The following is a 14858-nucleotide window of genomic DNA, read 5'->3' as shown; positions in this document are numbered from 1 at the left end:
GTAACAGCTATAAGGGAACAAAGTAAATGAGAACAAGAACAGTATACTACATACAAATAACATTAAAGTTGCAAGGAAATTCCATCCATCCATCCAGTTTCTAACCCGCTGAATCCGAATACAGGGTCACGGGGGTCTGCCTGAGCCAATCCCAGCCAACACAGGGCACAAGGCAGGAACCAATCCTGGGCAGGGTGCCAACCCACTGCAGGACACACACAAACACACCCACGGGCCAATTTAGAATTGCCAATCCACCTAACCTGCATGTCTTTGGATTGTGGGAGGAAACCGGAGCACCCGGAGGAAACCCACGCAGACACGGGAGAACATGCAAACTCCACGCAGCGAGGACCCGGGAAGCGAACCCGGGTCTCCTAACTGCGAGGCAGCAGCGCTACCACTGCGCCACCGTGCCGCCCGCAAGGAAATTTATGATGAAAAAAGTAAAGCAAAGTTTTAAAAAGAAAAAGGCAGACAAATAAATGGAAGAAAACAAATAAAGAAGATATAGTTATATATAACACTTGATATGTTTAGAAGTGTGTAAGTTAAGAAAATGATTTGCTGGTGCAGCATATGAGTAAAAAAAAGTCAAGACTATGAAAAAACTGCAGTCACTCCCACTCTTAAGTAGCAGGTACTAAAGTTTACTTTGTTTGATGCATGTCCAGGTAGTTTCCGTTGGTAGAGGAGCAAGATGGTAGAAGTGCATTTTGAGGCTCAATATTTCTTCATCTGGGCTGATTAAACTATAATAATGATTAAAAATTAACACTACTGGAAGTTCATAGCTACAAAATAAGCTTTCTTAAATAAGAAGTTTACTTAAAAACATTTAAGTGAATGACCATGAAATACTTCAAAATGCATTACATATGAGTTACTGCAATTTTACCATTACCATTTGAACTTTTCTGATGTACACAATCAGTGAGTCATTTTAGAGATTGGCATCTTATTTATTTGTTCAGCTTCAGTTTTTTTTTTATTGCTCCTTTTTTGTGATCATACACTTCAATACACAATATATGTGTAATTATTTTTTCTTTGTATGTTCCCTTTTTATTTTTTAAGAAATGCTCTGCATCACCCTTAACAATGTTACAGTGCTTACAGCTTTGAACCGAAAAGGCCACAAATTAGTCATCATTGATTGTTGCATTTAATGTAAATTAATGCAATTGATATCATTTCTAATTTGATTAGCAGGCTAATGAAAATGTAAATGATGGCTTTGTGACCTGTATTCACATTTAGTCTGCTGAGTCTTTTCTACTTTCTGTCTGTCCAGACAGACCCTGAGTGTTCAAAGTTTAATTTAAAGTAACTTTCTTACCATTTAGTGGGCTGGTGAATATAATTAAGAACAATCTGTGACGATGCGAGTTCGACTCCATCCCCCTATTGTTGTTTAGGAGCCCTTGAACCCAACACCGTTGATAATGTCACCGAGATGAGCTGACACATAGGGACAAATCTCTCAAGGCCAGGGGATATTTCATAAAGTGCTTTATTCAAAAACAAAAAGTGCAAAAGTGCAGAGTCAAAGTTCAATAAATAAATCCATAAAAATCAAGTGTCCAGTGGGGTTAAAACCATCGACAATAAATAAATCCTTTAAAATCTGAGGTAAAAAATGTAGAGGTTAAAAAAACACAGTCTCTCACACCCTTCTTGTTCTCTGGCCCACCTCCATCACTCTCTCCCCGGCTCACCATTACTTGCAGCCGCAGAGACCCAACGGTCACGAGCTCCTTCTGTCAACCTCCGTCTTGGCCTCCAAACGGACGTCACTGCCAGACTGACGAGGCTGGCTCTCCTCCCGTGATCTTTCGCGCACCCGTAGTCGCTCCTCAGATCCTGCGGGATGACACCTCTCCTGCTCACCCCACTCACTAATTGTCAGTGGGGCTTAACTAGCCCCTAGAGCTCCATCTAACGCTCCTTCGCGGGGCCCCCTCTCGTTCTGTCTCTCTCTCAAGGTGGCCAGATCATCCAGCCTAGACTGCCATTGCCGTACTTTAACCTCCTTCTCACATCGTTCTACCTCCTTCCATTTCTTTCCCCGATTTATCTCTTTTTTTCCACAATTCCTGATTTATCCCCCTCTCTCTGCCTCCGTGGGCACAGCGTCTTAATTACACACTGCAGGAAGCCAATGAGGCAAACAAGAGTGACCGCACCCTCACGTGCAGGTACGACTCGCTCCAATCACCCCATTAACTCCCCGCGGTTGTGCAATCGCGCCCACGGAGAACGACACGGCTATACGGATTTAAAAAACCTGACTTTTTTCAGAAGCCGTGGACCCACTATACCACACAATCCAGCTGTATTATCAGTTACCTTTTTTGAAAAATCATGAGTTAGTCACCTTCTAACCTGTGTGGTCTTCGGGAGCCTCATCCCTAGAGTAGTCAAAACCGTCTTGGAGCCAGTGGGGTCAGGCCTGTTGGGGATCATAACTGGTATGGTGCTGAAGTATCGCTTGCTGCACAGCAGTACTCGAGTCCCAATTTGAGGCGGCCCATCTGTTCCTTGACTTTGCAAAAGGTCGGGGGCTGCGGATCAGTGGATCCTGGTTCCAGCGCCCTCAGTCGCATCATTGGACTTGGTTTCAGTACTAGTGGTGGCGTGAAGGAGATTGATCACATCCTCGTGTGCAGATGCTGGAGGCTCCTACAGAAGTGCAGGGTCCACAGAAGTGTCCAGTACGTGAGTTCTAACCACAGACTTGTTGCTACTTTGAAGATCCAGCTTAGATCCAGTAGGCTGCCACCTACTAGGAGAATGAGGCTAGACCTGGCCAGACTCCAAGATCAGGCTGCTTCTAGTTAGTTTGTGTGGGGAACTTGCAGACTTAGGTGTGACTGCTGATCCTAATGTGATGTGGGAGACCTTCCGTGACAAGACCCTGAAGGGTGCTGAGGGTTTTGTTGGTGTTTTTGGTATTCCCAGAAGGAGGCGTTTCATTTCGCATTGCACTGTGGATATCGTCAAGAGGAGTTGCAGTGCATGGCTTGATGGCAACTCTGGTCTGTACCAGGAACTGAAAAGGACATCTGTGAGGGCTCTGAGGATAGGTGTGGAATCTGTGAACAAGTGACACACCATCTATGGTCTAGTGACCCACGTCCTGCTTACAGTGGATTCGAAGCATTACGCACATCAGAATCTGTTCCTCAGAGAGTTGCAGTCAGCTCAGGTGATAAATATGATCCACCACTTTGGACGTTGGACAGCTGTGGGGCCACAGTTCTTGATGCTGATCCTCCAACCACCCATTCTCACTGAGTTTGCACAGGTGGTGAACTAGATGAGGGTAGGGAAGGCTGCAGGGATCTGTGGTATCTGGGGTGAACTTGTCCAGCTGCTTCCAACTGTCATCCCAAATGACTGGTAAACTGGACTTGTCATCCTCGTTTGGAAAGTGAAGGGTGATTACCTGGATTGTGGCAACTACAGGGGGATAACCCTGCCTTTGTCAATTTTTTTATAAAGTTGATCGAGCTGCCCTGTGGGACATCCTGAGACATTGTGGGAACCCCCCAAAATTGCTGGATATCATGGTCGGCCTGTACCACTAGTATTGTTAGCACTGTACAGAATGGTGGCAGATCCTCTGCGTTTTTCTCAGTTGATTCTGGGGTTTGTCAGGGTTGTGTTCTTGCTCCTACTCTGTTCAGGGCTTGCTTGGACTGGGTGTTGGGCAGGGTCATGGAGTCCAGCAGCTGTGGGGCATCTGTTGGTGAAGAAAGATTCACTGATCTTGACTTTGCCAATGATACTGTGATCTTCACTGAGTTAATGGAGGCTCTGGTCAGTGCTTTCAAGAGACTGAGCGAGGAGTCTGAGTGTCTGGGGTTGCAAGTGTCCTGAATAAAAACCAAGTTCCAAGCCTTTAATGACCTCTAAGTCACAGCCATCAGCAGTGTGTCTGTTTGCGGAGAGAATGTCGACTTTGTCGAGAGGTTTACTTATGTCGCCAGTGACATTCATGTCTCTGATGACTTTTTCTATGAAGTCAGTAGACGGATTCGGAGAGCATCGCGGATCAAGAGGTTTCTTGAAAGGGGTGTGTGGCGCTCCTGATATCTTTGCAAAAGAATGAAGATCCAAGTCTTTAGAGTCCTGGTGTAAGACATGGATGCTATCCAGTGACCTGAGACGAAGACTGGACTTCTTCAGTACTGTTTCTCTTCAGAGAATTCTTGGGTACCGCTGGTTTGGCTTTATATTGAAAGAGAGGTTGCTCATGGAGTCCCAAATGAGGCCCATTATCTGCATTGTGAGGGAAAGTCAGTTACAGGACTACAGCAATGTGGTGTGATTCCCCCAGGGATGATCTGGCTCGCAGAATCCTTATTTTTGAGGACTCGAGTGGCTGGACCATGCCAAGGGGATGCTGTAACAGTTGGCTGTGGAAGATAGATAGTCTTTTCCGGGGGATGGGACTGGACCGCATGTCTGCCTTGGGTGGTTGCCAGCCAGGATCCCAAGCTGTTATGTTGTGTGGTGGGTGTAACAACGTGCTTTACCAGTGCATGCTCCCCAACCTAACCTTTGCTGACCTTTCCTGATGTGACTTCTTAATATATAATAGAGTATAGAATGCCTTTCTCTACAATAGGGTGCTCTTTAAGAAAATTATATAAAGCTGAGTGTTAATTTTTTCCCCTTATTTCTGTATTAATAATCCTGCTGCTCAGGATCATTGCAGGTTCAGGATCTTTGCATGGACCCCTTATATTAGATACGTTGTATGATAGCTTATATGTTGACATTGATGGTTAAATTAATTGCAGTGGTAAAAACATTTGCTAATATTCAGAAAGATCATGCAAGTATGTGTCAGACATGTTGATACACATAGCAAAGGTTTCAGTCTGTGTCACTGTTTGTTTGACTTTTTATTGGGAAGAATGAGAAATCTTTTTTATTTGAGAATTGCAACTTTGTACAGTGCATCCGGAAAGTATTCACAGCGCATCACTTTTTCCACATTTTGTTATGTTGCAGCCTTAATCCAAAATGGATTAAATTCATTTTTTTCCTCAGAGTTCTACACACAACACCCCATAATGACAACATGAAAAAAGTTTACTTGAGATTTTTGCAAATTTATTAAAAATAAAAAAATTGAGAACGCACATGTACATAAGTATTCACAGCCTTTGCCATGAAGCTCAAAATTGAGCTCAGGTTCATCCTGTTTCCCCTGATCATCCTTGAGATGTTTCTGCAGCTTAATTGAGAGTCCACCTGTGGTAAATTCAGTTGATTGAACATGATTTGGAAAGGCACACACCTGTCTATATAAGGTCCCACAGTTGACAGTTCATGTCAGAGCACAAACCAAGCATGAAGTCAAAGGAATTGTCTGTAGACCTCCGAGACAGGATTGTCTTGAGGCACAAATCTGGGGAAGGTTACAGAAAAATTTCTGCTGCTTTGAAGGTCCCAATGAGCACAGTGGCCTCCATCATCTGTATGTGGAAGAAATTCGAAACCAACAGGACTCTTCCTAGAGCTGGCCGGCCATCTAAACTGAGCGATCTGGGGAGAAGGGCCTTAGTCAGGGAGGTGACCAAGAACCCAATGGTCACTCTGTCAGAGTTCCAGAGGTCCTCTGTGAAGAGAGGAGAACCTTCCAGAAGGACAACCATCTCTGCAGCAATCCACCAATCAGGCCTGTATGGTAGTGGCCAGACGGAAGCCACTCCTTAGTAAAAGGCACATGGCAGCCCGCCCGGAGTTTGCCAAAAGGCACCTGAAGGACTCTCCGACCATAAGAAACAAAATTCTCTGGTCTGATGAGACAAAGATTGAACTCTTTGGTGTGAATGCCAGGCGTCACGTTTGGAGGAAACCAGGCACCGATCATCACCAGGCCAATACCATCCCTACAGTGAAGCATGGTGGTGGCAGCATCATGCTGTGGGGATGTTTTTCAGCGGCAGGAACTCGGAGACTAGTCAGGATAAAGGGAAAGATGACTACAGCAATGTACAGAGATATCCTGGATGAAAACCTGCTCCAGACTGCTCTTGACCTCAGACTGGGGTGACGGTTCATCTTTCAGCAGGACAACGACCCTAAGCACACAGCCAAGATATCAAAGGAGTGGCTTCAGGACAACTCTGTGAATGTCCTTGAGTGGCCCAGCCACAGCCCAGACTTGAATCTGATTGAACATCTCTGGAGAGATCTTAAAATGGCTGTGCACCGACGCTTCCCATCCAACCTAATGGAGCTTGAGAGGTGCTGCAAAGAGGAATGGGCGAAACTGGCCAAGGATAGGTGTGCCAAGCTTGTGGCATCATATTCAAAAGACTTGAGGCTGTAATTGCTGCCAAAGGTGCATCGACAACGTATTGAGCAAAGGCTGTGAATACTTATGTACATGTGATTTCTCAGTTTTTTTATTTTTAATAAATTTGCAAAAACCTCAAGTAAACTTTTTTCACGTTGTCATTATGGGATGTTGTGTGTAGAATTCTGGGGAAAAAAATGAATTTAATCCATTTTGGAATAAGGCTGTAACATAACAAAATATGGAAAAAGTGATGTGCTGTGAATACTTTCCGGATGCCTTGTATATTTTATGCAGAAAACATCAGCCAAGTACCTCTGTGAACTAGTAAAAACCTCTGTATTCAGCGAAATTTCCATATAACTCTAACATATAAATTTAACATATAAAAATATGACTTTTGTGTAGAATCTATACTAATAAAAGGCAAAGCCCTCACTCACTCACTCACTCACTCACTCACTCACTCACTCACTCACTCACTCATCACTAATTCTCCAACTTCCCGTGTAGGTAGAAGGCTGAAATTTGGCAGGCTCATTCCTTACAGCTTACTTACAAAAGTTGGGCAGGTTTCATTTCGAAATTCTACGCCTAATGGTCATAACTGGAAGGTATTTTTCTCCATTAACTGTAATGGAGTTGAGCTGGAAGGGCGGAGTTTCGTGTGACATCATCACGCCTCCCACGTAATCACGTGAACTGATTGTCAACGCAGTGCGTAGAAAACCAGGAAGACCTCCAAAAAGCGCTTAAGAAAACATGCATTATATAATTGAGAAGGCAGCGAAAAACAATAAGAAGCGAGCGAGTGACATATACTACCATATTCATGAGTGTTGCTGCCTCGGAAAGAAAGCAAGGTGTAAACCTAAACTTTAAATTAAGTTCATAGACAGGCTACCGCTGGCGTTTCACATGCCCACAGGTAATGCGGGATACAAGTTTAATGAGAGGACGAGGATATAAACGAGTTTTGATCACTTTGTAACTAAGTTAAAATTGTAGGTGAAGGGGTGTGCTTATGCAAATTCCGAGACTGTGTTTGTGGGGATTGACAGTTAAGGCGGGTGGGGGAGTCACGTCATCATCTCCCCTCCCATTCATCTAATTTCGGTCTGAGCTGAGCTCCGCGGCTAATGCCGTCTTCCGAAGCAACTTTGTCAGACTGCCACCAAATACTCACAGAAAAATCCACAAGTTAATACACACGCTGTCTCTATAGAGTTTCTCCACACTGAATCCTCCAGGCACTACTTACAAAAGGTCACATTGACAATCGTGTTACGTTATTTTTAAAATCTTTCCTTTTCTTAGCACAAGCACAGCTGAGAAGCTTCGATGCATGTGCTCCATAACGCGTTAAAAATAATGCATTTAATCACACTTTGCATTACAAGCAAAGGGAGCTTTTGTCAATGCATGATTTCCTGGTACTGTACACGATTACATTGATCAGCGCATCCCGATTCATTTTACCCTCGCACCACCTTAGTTTGAGAAGAAGTCTGAAAAATATGAGGTTAACACAGAAAAACATCACCAATTCAAGCTTTATGAATAATCGATTCGCCATCAATAATTGTTTTGGTAAAGCCATCCTCCTTCCATTTTATAATTTTTCCGCCAATAGCCATGATTAAATGAACGGTAAATAAAGTAAGAGCAAAGCGAGGGTGACTTATTTAGGCAGGCATATATATGACAGCAACACTCATGACAATGTCAATCATGTTACGTTATTATTAAAATGTTTCCTTTTCTTTTTCATTACTTCTTTAACACACTACTTCTCCGCTGCGACGCGGGATTTTGCTATATATATAATATATGAATGACCTCCAAAGAGCGCTGAGACTTTTGATATCATGAACGTGTCTGCAAAACTGTGGTCTCCTGCCCAGCAAAAGTCGAGCAGCCAGCCAGCGCGCATAGCTGTGCCGCCTTTGAGACGCTGACTGCGCTTCTGCCTTAAGTCAAAGTGAGCACTTTTAATTTTTTTCATCCTCCCCCTGCGCTATAGCCCAGACAAGTGCAAACACGGGACCCCTTTTCTACACCACGGAAAAATAATATTAAGGCGATTCACACTTTCTTTTGCACGTATACGATTATGAGGTCCTCACCTCGGATTATGAAACACGCACACGAGTGGAGGACTGACAGTGCCATCACAGCTGATTAATGGCAGGGACGTCTCACCAGTTTACACAAGGCGATCATAACGCAGCGAACACATCTCTCTATACTATATAAAAGAAAAAGGCAACTTTCCTTTCTTTACACCTTTTTTCCTTTTATCCCAAACCAAAGCCTTTCTCTCTTAACACTGCAGAGGACACAAAACTAATTTTCTTTAAATGCCGGTAAGGCACATTACCACAGGCACAAATTTGAACGCTCACATAGAAAATGTAATTTCTATACCACAGCCGTCGTGTAGCGCCTTTCAAAAGGGATCAACTACCGAGAGATGATCCATATACATTTTAGCTGCTGTTAGTTACTTACCTGTTGTGTTACACAGTCTTTAAAATGTAGTTTACCTGAAACCACTCCAGTAGTGCTCAATGTACCTGTACTTCTTAAAACGTTAATGTTTTACTGTTTAATAACTTAGACTATATTTTATTATTTTTCCCTTGCACTCAGTGACCAAAGCTATACACACACATATAGACACATACAAACATACACACAAGTATATGTATGTGTATATATGTATGTATGTATATGTATGTATATATATATATATATATATATATATATATATATATACACACACACATATATATATATATATATGTGTGTGTATATGTAGATATGTAGATATGAAGATATGTATGTGTATATATATATGTATGTGTGTGTGTGTGTGTGTGTGTGTGTGTGTGTGTGTGTGTATATATATGACAGCAGCAATCCAAGCTGTGAGAAAACACTAAAAAGGAGGCGTGTCAGACGTTGTGGTACATTTTCTGATGCAGCTAGACGAAAAAAACTTTGTGACGCTGCCGCCAAATACACAAAACAATTACTTTGACAATCATGTTACATTATTTTTAAAATGTTTCCTTTTCTTTTCATAACTTCTTTAACACATGACATCGCTGCGAAGCACGGTATTTTGCTATATATATATATATATATATATATATGTATATCACAGCGACACTCATAACAGTGACAAAACAATTACATTGACAATCATGTTACGTTATTTTCAAAATGTTTCCTTTTCTTTCTCTTTCCTTCTTGCCAAGCTGGTATATATATATATATATATATATATATATATATATATATATATATATATATATATATATATATATATATATATATATATAGAGATAGATAGATACAGATATATATATAGAGATAGATATGAAAACAACATATATATATATATATATATAGATAGATAGATATGAGAACAACACTCATATCAATGACAAAACAATTACATTAACAATTAAGTTACGTTGGTTTTCAAATTTTTCCTTTTCTTTTTCGTACCTTCTTTAACACACTACTTCTCCGCTGCGAAGCGCGGGTATTCTGCTAGTATTCATTTAATTCTCAAAAGCTTCTGAAACCTGAAAACCAATTGCAAAAGTATATTTGAATTTTTGTTTTCCATATTAGCTGTGCTGTAAAATGTGTTTGGCAGACAGCATATTACAACTGATTTTACAGCAGTGTGATGCTCAGTAGACACTTCTCTGCAACACCAACTAATTGTACCTTATATATACAGTATATATTGTGGAAGCCGGTGCGGACACCGATGGTTCACCAACCAACACACGTTTAATTATGTTCAACTATTATTTACAGTGCACAGAACCCAAAGTTCCCGTATCAACACCCTTTGTCCAGGCCTCTTTCCAATGCCTCTGTCTTCAGGTCCGCCTCCACTCCTCTCCTCTGAGCTCTCTCCTTATTCCACCTGACTCCAGCCATCGAATGGAGGGAGACGGCCCCTTTTATATCAACCTGGACATGCTCCAGGTGCCTCCCAATGAGCTTCTGCCGGCACTCCCTGGTGTGGCGGAAGTGCCGGCTGTGTACCCGGAAGCACTCCGGGTGTCCCTGGTCTTCTTCCCCCCAGCACTTCCGGGTGTGGCGGAAGTGTTGAGGGCCAGAGCTCATCAGGCATCCAGGCACCCGCTGGTGTTGACCATGGGCCCCTATAGCGTTGAGCTTCCATGCTCCTTTCCCGTGGTCCCCATAGCCACCAGGGCGGTTGCCCCCTCATGGTCTGGAGGAGGTGTATCACCCCCAGCCGCTCGCCACAATATATATGTCAACATGTAGTTTTGTCAGCGATAAAAGAGGCCATGGCTGCTCTGCATGTGGTTAGTATCATGCATACCAACTTTTCATAAAAAATCACTGTGCAGAAGATATATACAGTTAGGTCCATAAATATTTGGACAGAGACAACTTTTTTCTAATTTTGGTTCTGTACATTACCACAATGAATTTTAAATGAAACAACTCAGCAGACATTCAGCTTTAATTCATTGGGTTGAACAAAAAGATTGCATAAAAATGTGAGGGAACTAAAGTATTTTTTTAACACAATCCCTTCATTTCAGGGGATCAAAAGTAATGGGACAAATTAAATAACTGGAAATAAAATGTTTATTTCTAATACTTGGTTGAAAACCCTTTGCTGGCAATGACAGCCTGAAGTCTTGAACTCATGGACATTTCTTCCTTTTTAATGCTCTGCCAGGCCTTTACTGCAGCGGCTTTCAGTTGCTGTTTGTTTGTGGGCCTTTCTGTCGGAAGTTTAGTCTTCAACAAGTGAAATGCATGCTCAATTGGATTAAGATCAGGTGACTGACCCGGCCATTCAATAATTTTCCACTTCTTTGCTTTAATAAACTCCTGGGTTGCTTTGGCTGTATGTTTTGGGTCATTCTCCATCTGTATCATGAAATGCCGCCCAATCAAATTGACTGCATTTAGCTGGATTTGAGCAGACAGTATGTCTCTGAACACCTCAGAATTCATTCGGCTGCTTCTGTCCTGTGTCACATCATCAATAAACACTAGTGTCCCAGTGCCACTGGCAGCCATGCACGCCCAAGCCATCATGCTGCCTCCACTGTGTTTTACAGATGATGTGGTATGCTTTGGATAATGAGCTATTCCACGCCTTCTCCATACTTTTTTCTTGCTATCATTCTGGTAGAGGTTGATCTTGGTTTTATCTGTCCAAAGAATGTTTTTCCAGAACTGTGCTGACTTTTTTAGATGTTCTTTAGCAAAGTCCAATCTAGCCTTTCTATTCTTGAGGCTTATTTGTGGCTTGCACCTTGCAATGCACTCTGTATTTACTTTCATGCAGTCTTCTCTTTATGTTAGACTTGAAAATCGATACGCCTACCCCCTGGAGAGTGTTGTTCACTTGGTTGGCTGTTGTGAAGGGGTTTCTCTTCACCATGGAAATGATTCTGCGATCATCCACCACTGTTGTCTTCTGTGGACGTCCAGGTCTTTTTGCATTGCTGAGTTCACCAGTGCTTGCATTATTTCTCAGGATGTACCAAACTGTAGATTTTGCTACTCGTAATATTGTAGCAATTTCTTGGATGGGCTTTTTCTGTTTTTGCAGCTTAAGGGTGGCCTCTTTTACCTGCATGGTGAGCTCCTTTGACCGCATGTTGTCTGTTCAAAGCAAAATCTTCCACATGCAAGCACCACACCTCAGATCAACTCCAGGCCTTTTATCTGCTTAATTGATAATGACATAACGACGGACTTGCTCACACCTGCCCATGAAATAGCCTTTGAGTCAATTGTCCAATTACTTTTGAGCCCCTGAAATAAAGGGATTGTGTTAAAAACAAATGCTTTAGTTCCCTCACATTTTTATGCAATCATTTTGTTCACCCCACTGAATTAAAGCTGAAAGTCTGCACTTCAACTGCATCTGAGTTGTTTCATTTAAAATTCATTGTGGTAATGTACAGAACCAAAATTCGAAAAATGTTGTCTCTGTCCAAATATTTATGACTAGTAAGCCGTCTGTCAATTCCAGCAGCTGATTTCACAATGGATACTCAATGTACACAAATCAATTTATTATCCACGCAATAACACCAGACACATTCAAACTACAGAATGTTATCACACTGTTGAAACCATACAGTAAAACCCTAGATCATGTAATTTGAAGATAAAAGGTACACCAATTTGCACTAAACCACAGAGTGTGACTTTTTTATTTTCTCTTGATGTAAATGGGGGAAAAAATTACATTAAGTGTGCAGATGCTGTTCAAGTACTACAGTAAATGTTACCTGTTATGCAATGATTTCTTGTTCCCTATACAATGTGTAACAGCAGTATATCAGGTTTTTTTTTTTTGTGAAACCTTGATCAATTATTGAGTCGTTTAATTTAAATTACTTATTAAATAAGCAAGCCTTCCTTTATAAAAGTAATTTATTTCGGGTGGTATATCATCTGAAAGTAGAATGGTATTAACTATGTAACTTTTTGTTGTGTTATTAGGAGGAAGATGAGATATCAAAGTGCTCCACGCAGCATACATCGACATGTAGTTTTGTCAGAGATAAAAGAGGCCATGGCTGCTCTGCCTGTGGTTAGTATCATGCATACCAACTTTTCATAAAAAAATCACTGTACAGAAGATGTACAGTTTTGATTTGCATGCATTTTTTGAACAATGCTTTTTTTCTTATTTTATTTTTATATATTTGTTTATATCCTGGTATGCGAACTGCAGAGGGTCGAGGGTGGTTTTGGTTTTGACAAGTTAGTATAATGATGTAATTCGCTCAAACATCTGTCTAGAAAATTCAAATGTAGTGATGCAAAAATTAGAAATTATATTGTGTAAAATGAACTTTTGGTTTGCATGTGTGGTGACTATTACACATTATCAGTAGCTATAGATAGAAACCTGATAAATCTTGAAGGAAATTCCAGACGGTTGCAGCACAAATCATACAACAACAAACATTGCAAATGGGGTAAAAATTAATTCAATGTAAATGTAAAGTGCAGGCAACATCTCAATGCCCTTCCTAGAGTAAGAGTTTAGCATCACACCAGCAGTAAGGGTACTCATTATAAAGTTTAGTGTGTGTTGGTGAAAGAGACTTGAAATTTGTTAAATACAGCTCATGCTGTAATGTAAGGTATAGATTATTTGGGTTTTCCAAAGTTACTGTAATTTTTCCCATACCTATACTGTAAAATGGTAATGAAATTCAAAAGGCATATGGTCTGTGTCATTATTTAATGATCATGGGATTAATGAAGTTTATCTAAACTAATATTTAGCTTGTAGAATTTTTGCCATTTCATGAAAAAACTAGTAAAATTACACTTTATTGAAAATTATTGTTTATGGAGCTGCTTGTGGTCTTTAAAACTGTTATTTGTTACATTTGTTGTTGTATCCACGAGATGCTAGACAATTCATGCTACACTATATAATTCTGTCTTCATTTGCAACATTATTTTAAACTTCAGTGAGTAATGTGTGAAAAGCAAGGTAAAGGAAACATTTTATGGTATTAAGGATAAACTTAATGAAGAAAGAAATCAACAGATTTATGTTTTTTTTTTAACAAGCATAACGTGCTGGCAAAAGCACAAACATCAGCAACTGTTCTTTGTCTTGTTTGCATGGCCCAGTCAATATATCAAAAGAAAAAGGTTTAAGGAATTCTACTCCCAAAAATTATATATTTTTAATTTTACTTACCTGTTGCTCATTTTAGTGGTGGCCAAGAAAAAGTTTCTTGTGTTTTCATACAGAGTAGAGAGAAAGAAGTGATATAACAGAAGTCAGATATGTCAGTTCTGTACAATGGCAAGCAACATGAAAAATGTCCTTGGAAAAAATAAAAAATTTTGTTACTCTTGTCAAATTCCAGAAGTAATTAGGTAATATTATTTTACCAGAAAAGCAAACGTTTTGCATATTTTGTTTATATCACTGAATCGCTGGCATGGATTATGCAACACAAGTAATGTGAGATTTTCTTGGCAATTTAATACACAATATGTAAGCATTTTGAATCTACTTTTTTATATAAAATATTGTTATGAACACTTTTGCATGTTTATTTTGGACACTCATTTAAACGAGTATAATTTTTACAAAAACTTTTAGCTCGCACAAAATATTGGAGTGTTTTTTTAGTAGCCCCAGTTTATCTGTGTGTGTGTGTGTGTGTAATAATATTCTGAATTATTACATTTATATTTAAATGTATAGCTTTTTGTGAATTTATTGCGTATTTGGAGTATTTTAAATTAATAATTTGAACCTGTTTAACATGTTGTTCTTTTTCTTCAGGAGGTGACAACTCAGGCCATGATGGGATTTGATCCTTTACCCCCCTTAAATTCAATAACATCTTATAGTCGACCTGAAAGGTACTTGTATCTTCAAATAACAAATATTAACAGGAATTATTGTAATTATGAAATGTTATAACATAGCACACAATGACAGTTAATAATTTAGCAGATATTTAATAAATTAATGTAA

The 14858-nt window shown here is 40.4% G+C and overlaps 1 protein-coding gene across 1 annotated transcript in view; it reads left to right on the top strand.

Moving 5' to 3' along the window:
- The window catches only part of tcf25 (transcription factor 25 (basic helix-loop-helix)), a 95705-nt gene that overhangs the window by 58735 nt on the left and 22112 nt on the right, over positions 1-14858 (top strand). The window contains exons 15-16 of the mRNA XM_039763408.1: positions 12845-12935; positions 14664-14743. Coding sequence (XP_039619342.1) covers positions 12845-12935; positions 14664-14743 — 171 coding nt within the window. The remainder of the gene's footprint in view (positions 1-12844; positions 12936-14663; positions 14744-14858) is intronic.

This window comes from Polypterus senegalus, chromosome 9 (assembly GCF_016835505.1).
Source record: "Polypterus senegalus isolate Bchr_013 chromosome 9, ASM1683550v1, whole genome shotgun sequence".
Classification (NCBI taxonomy): Eukaryota; Metazoa; Chordata; class Cladistia; order Polypteriformes; family Polypteridae; genus Polypterus; species Polypterus senegalus.
Note: the sequence above shows the minus strand (reverse complement) of the source record. Positions and strands in the feature narration are given on the sequence as shown.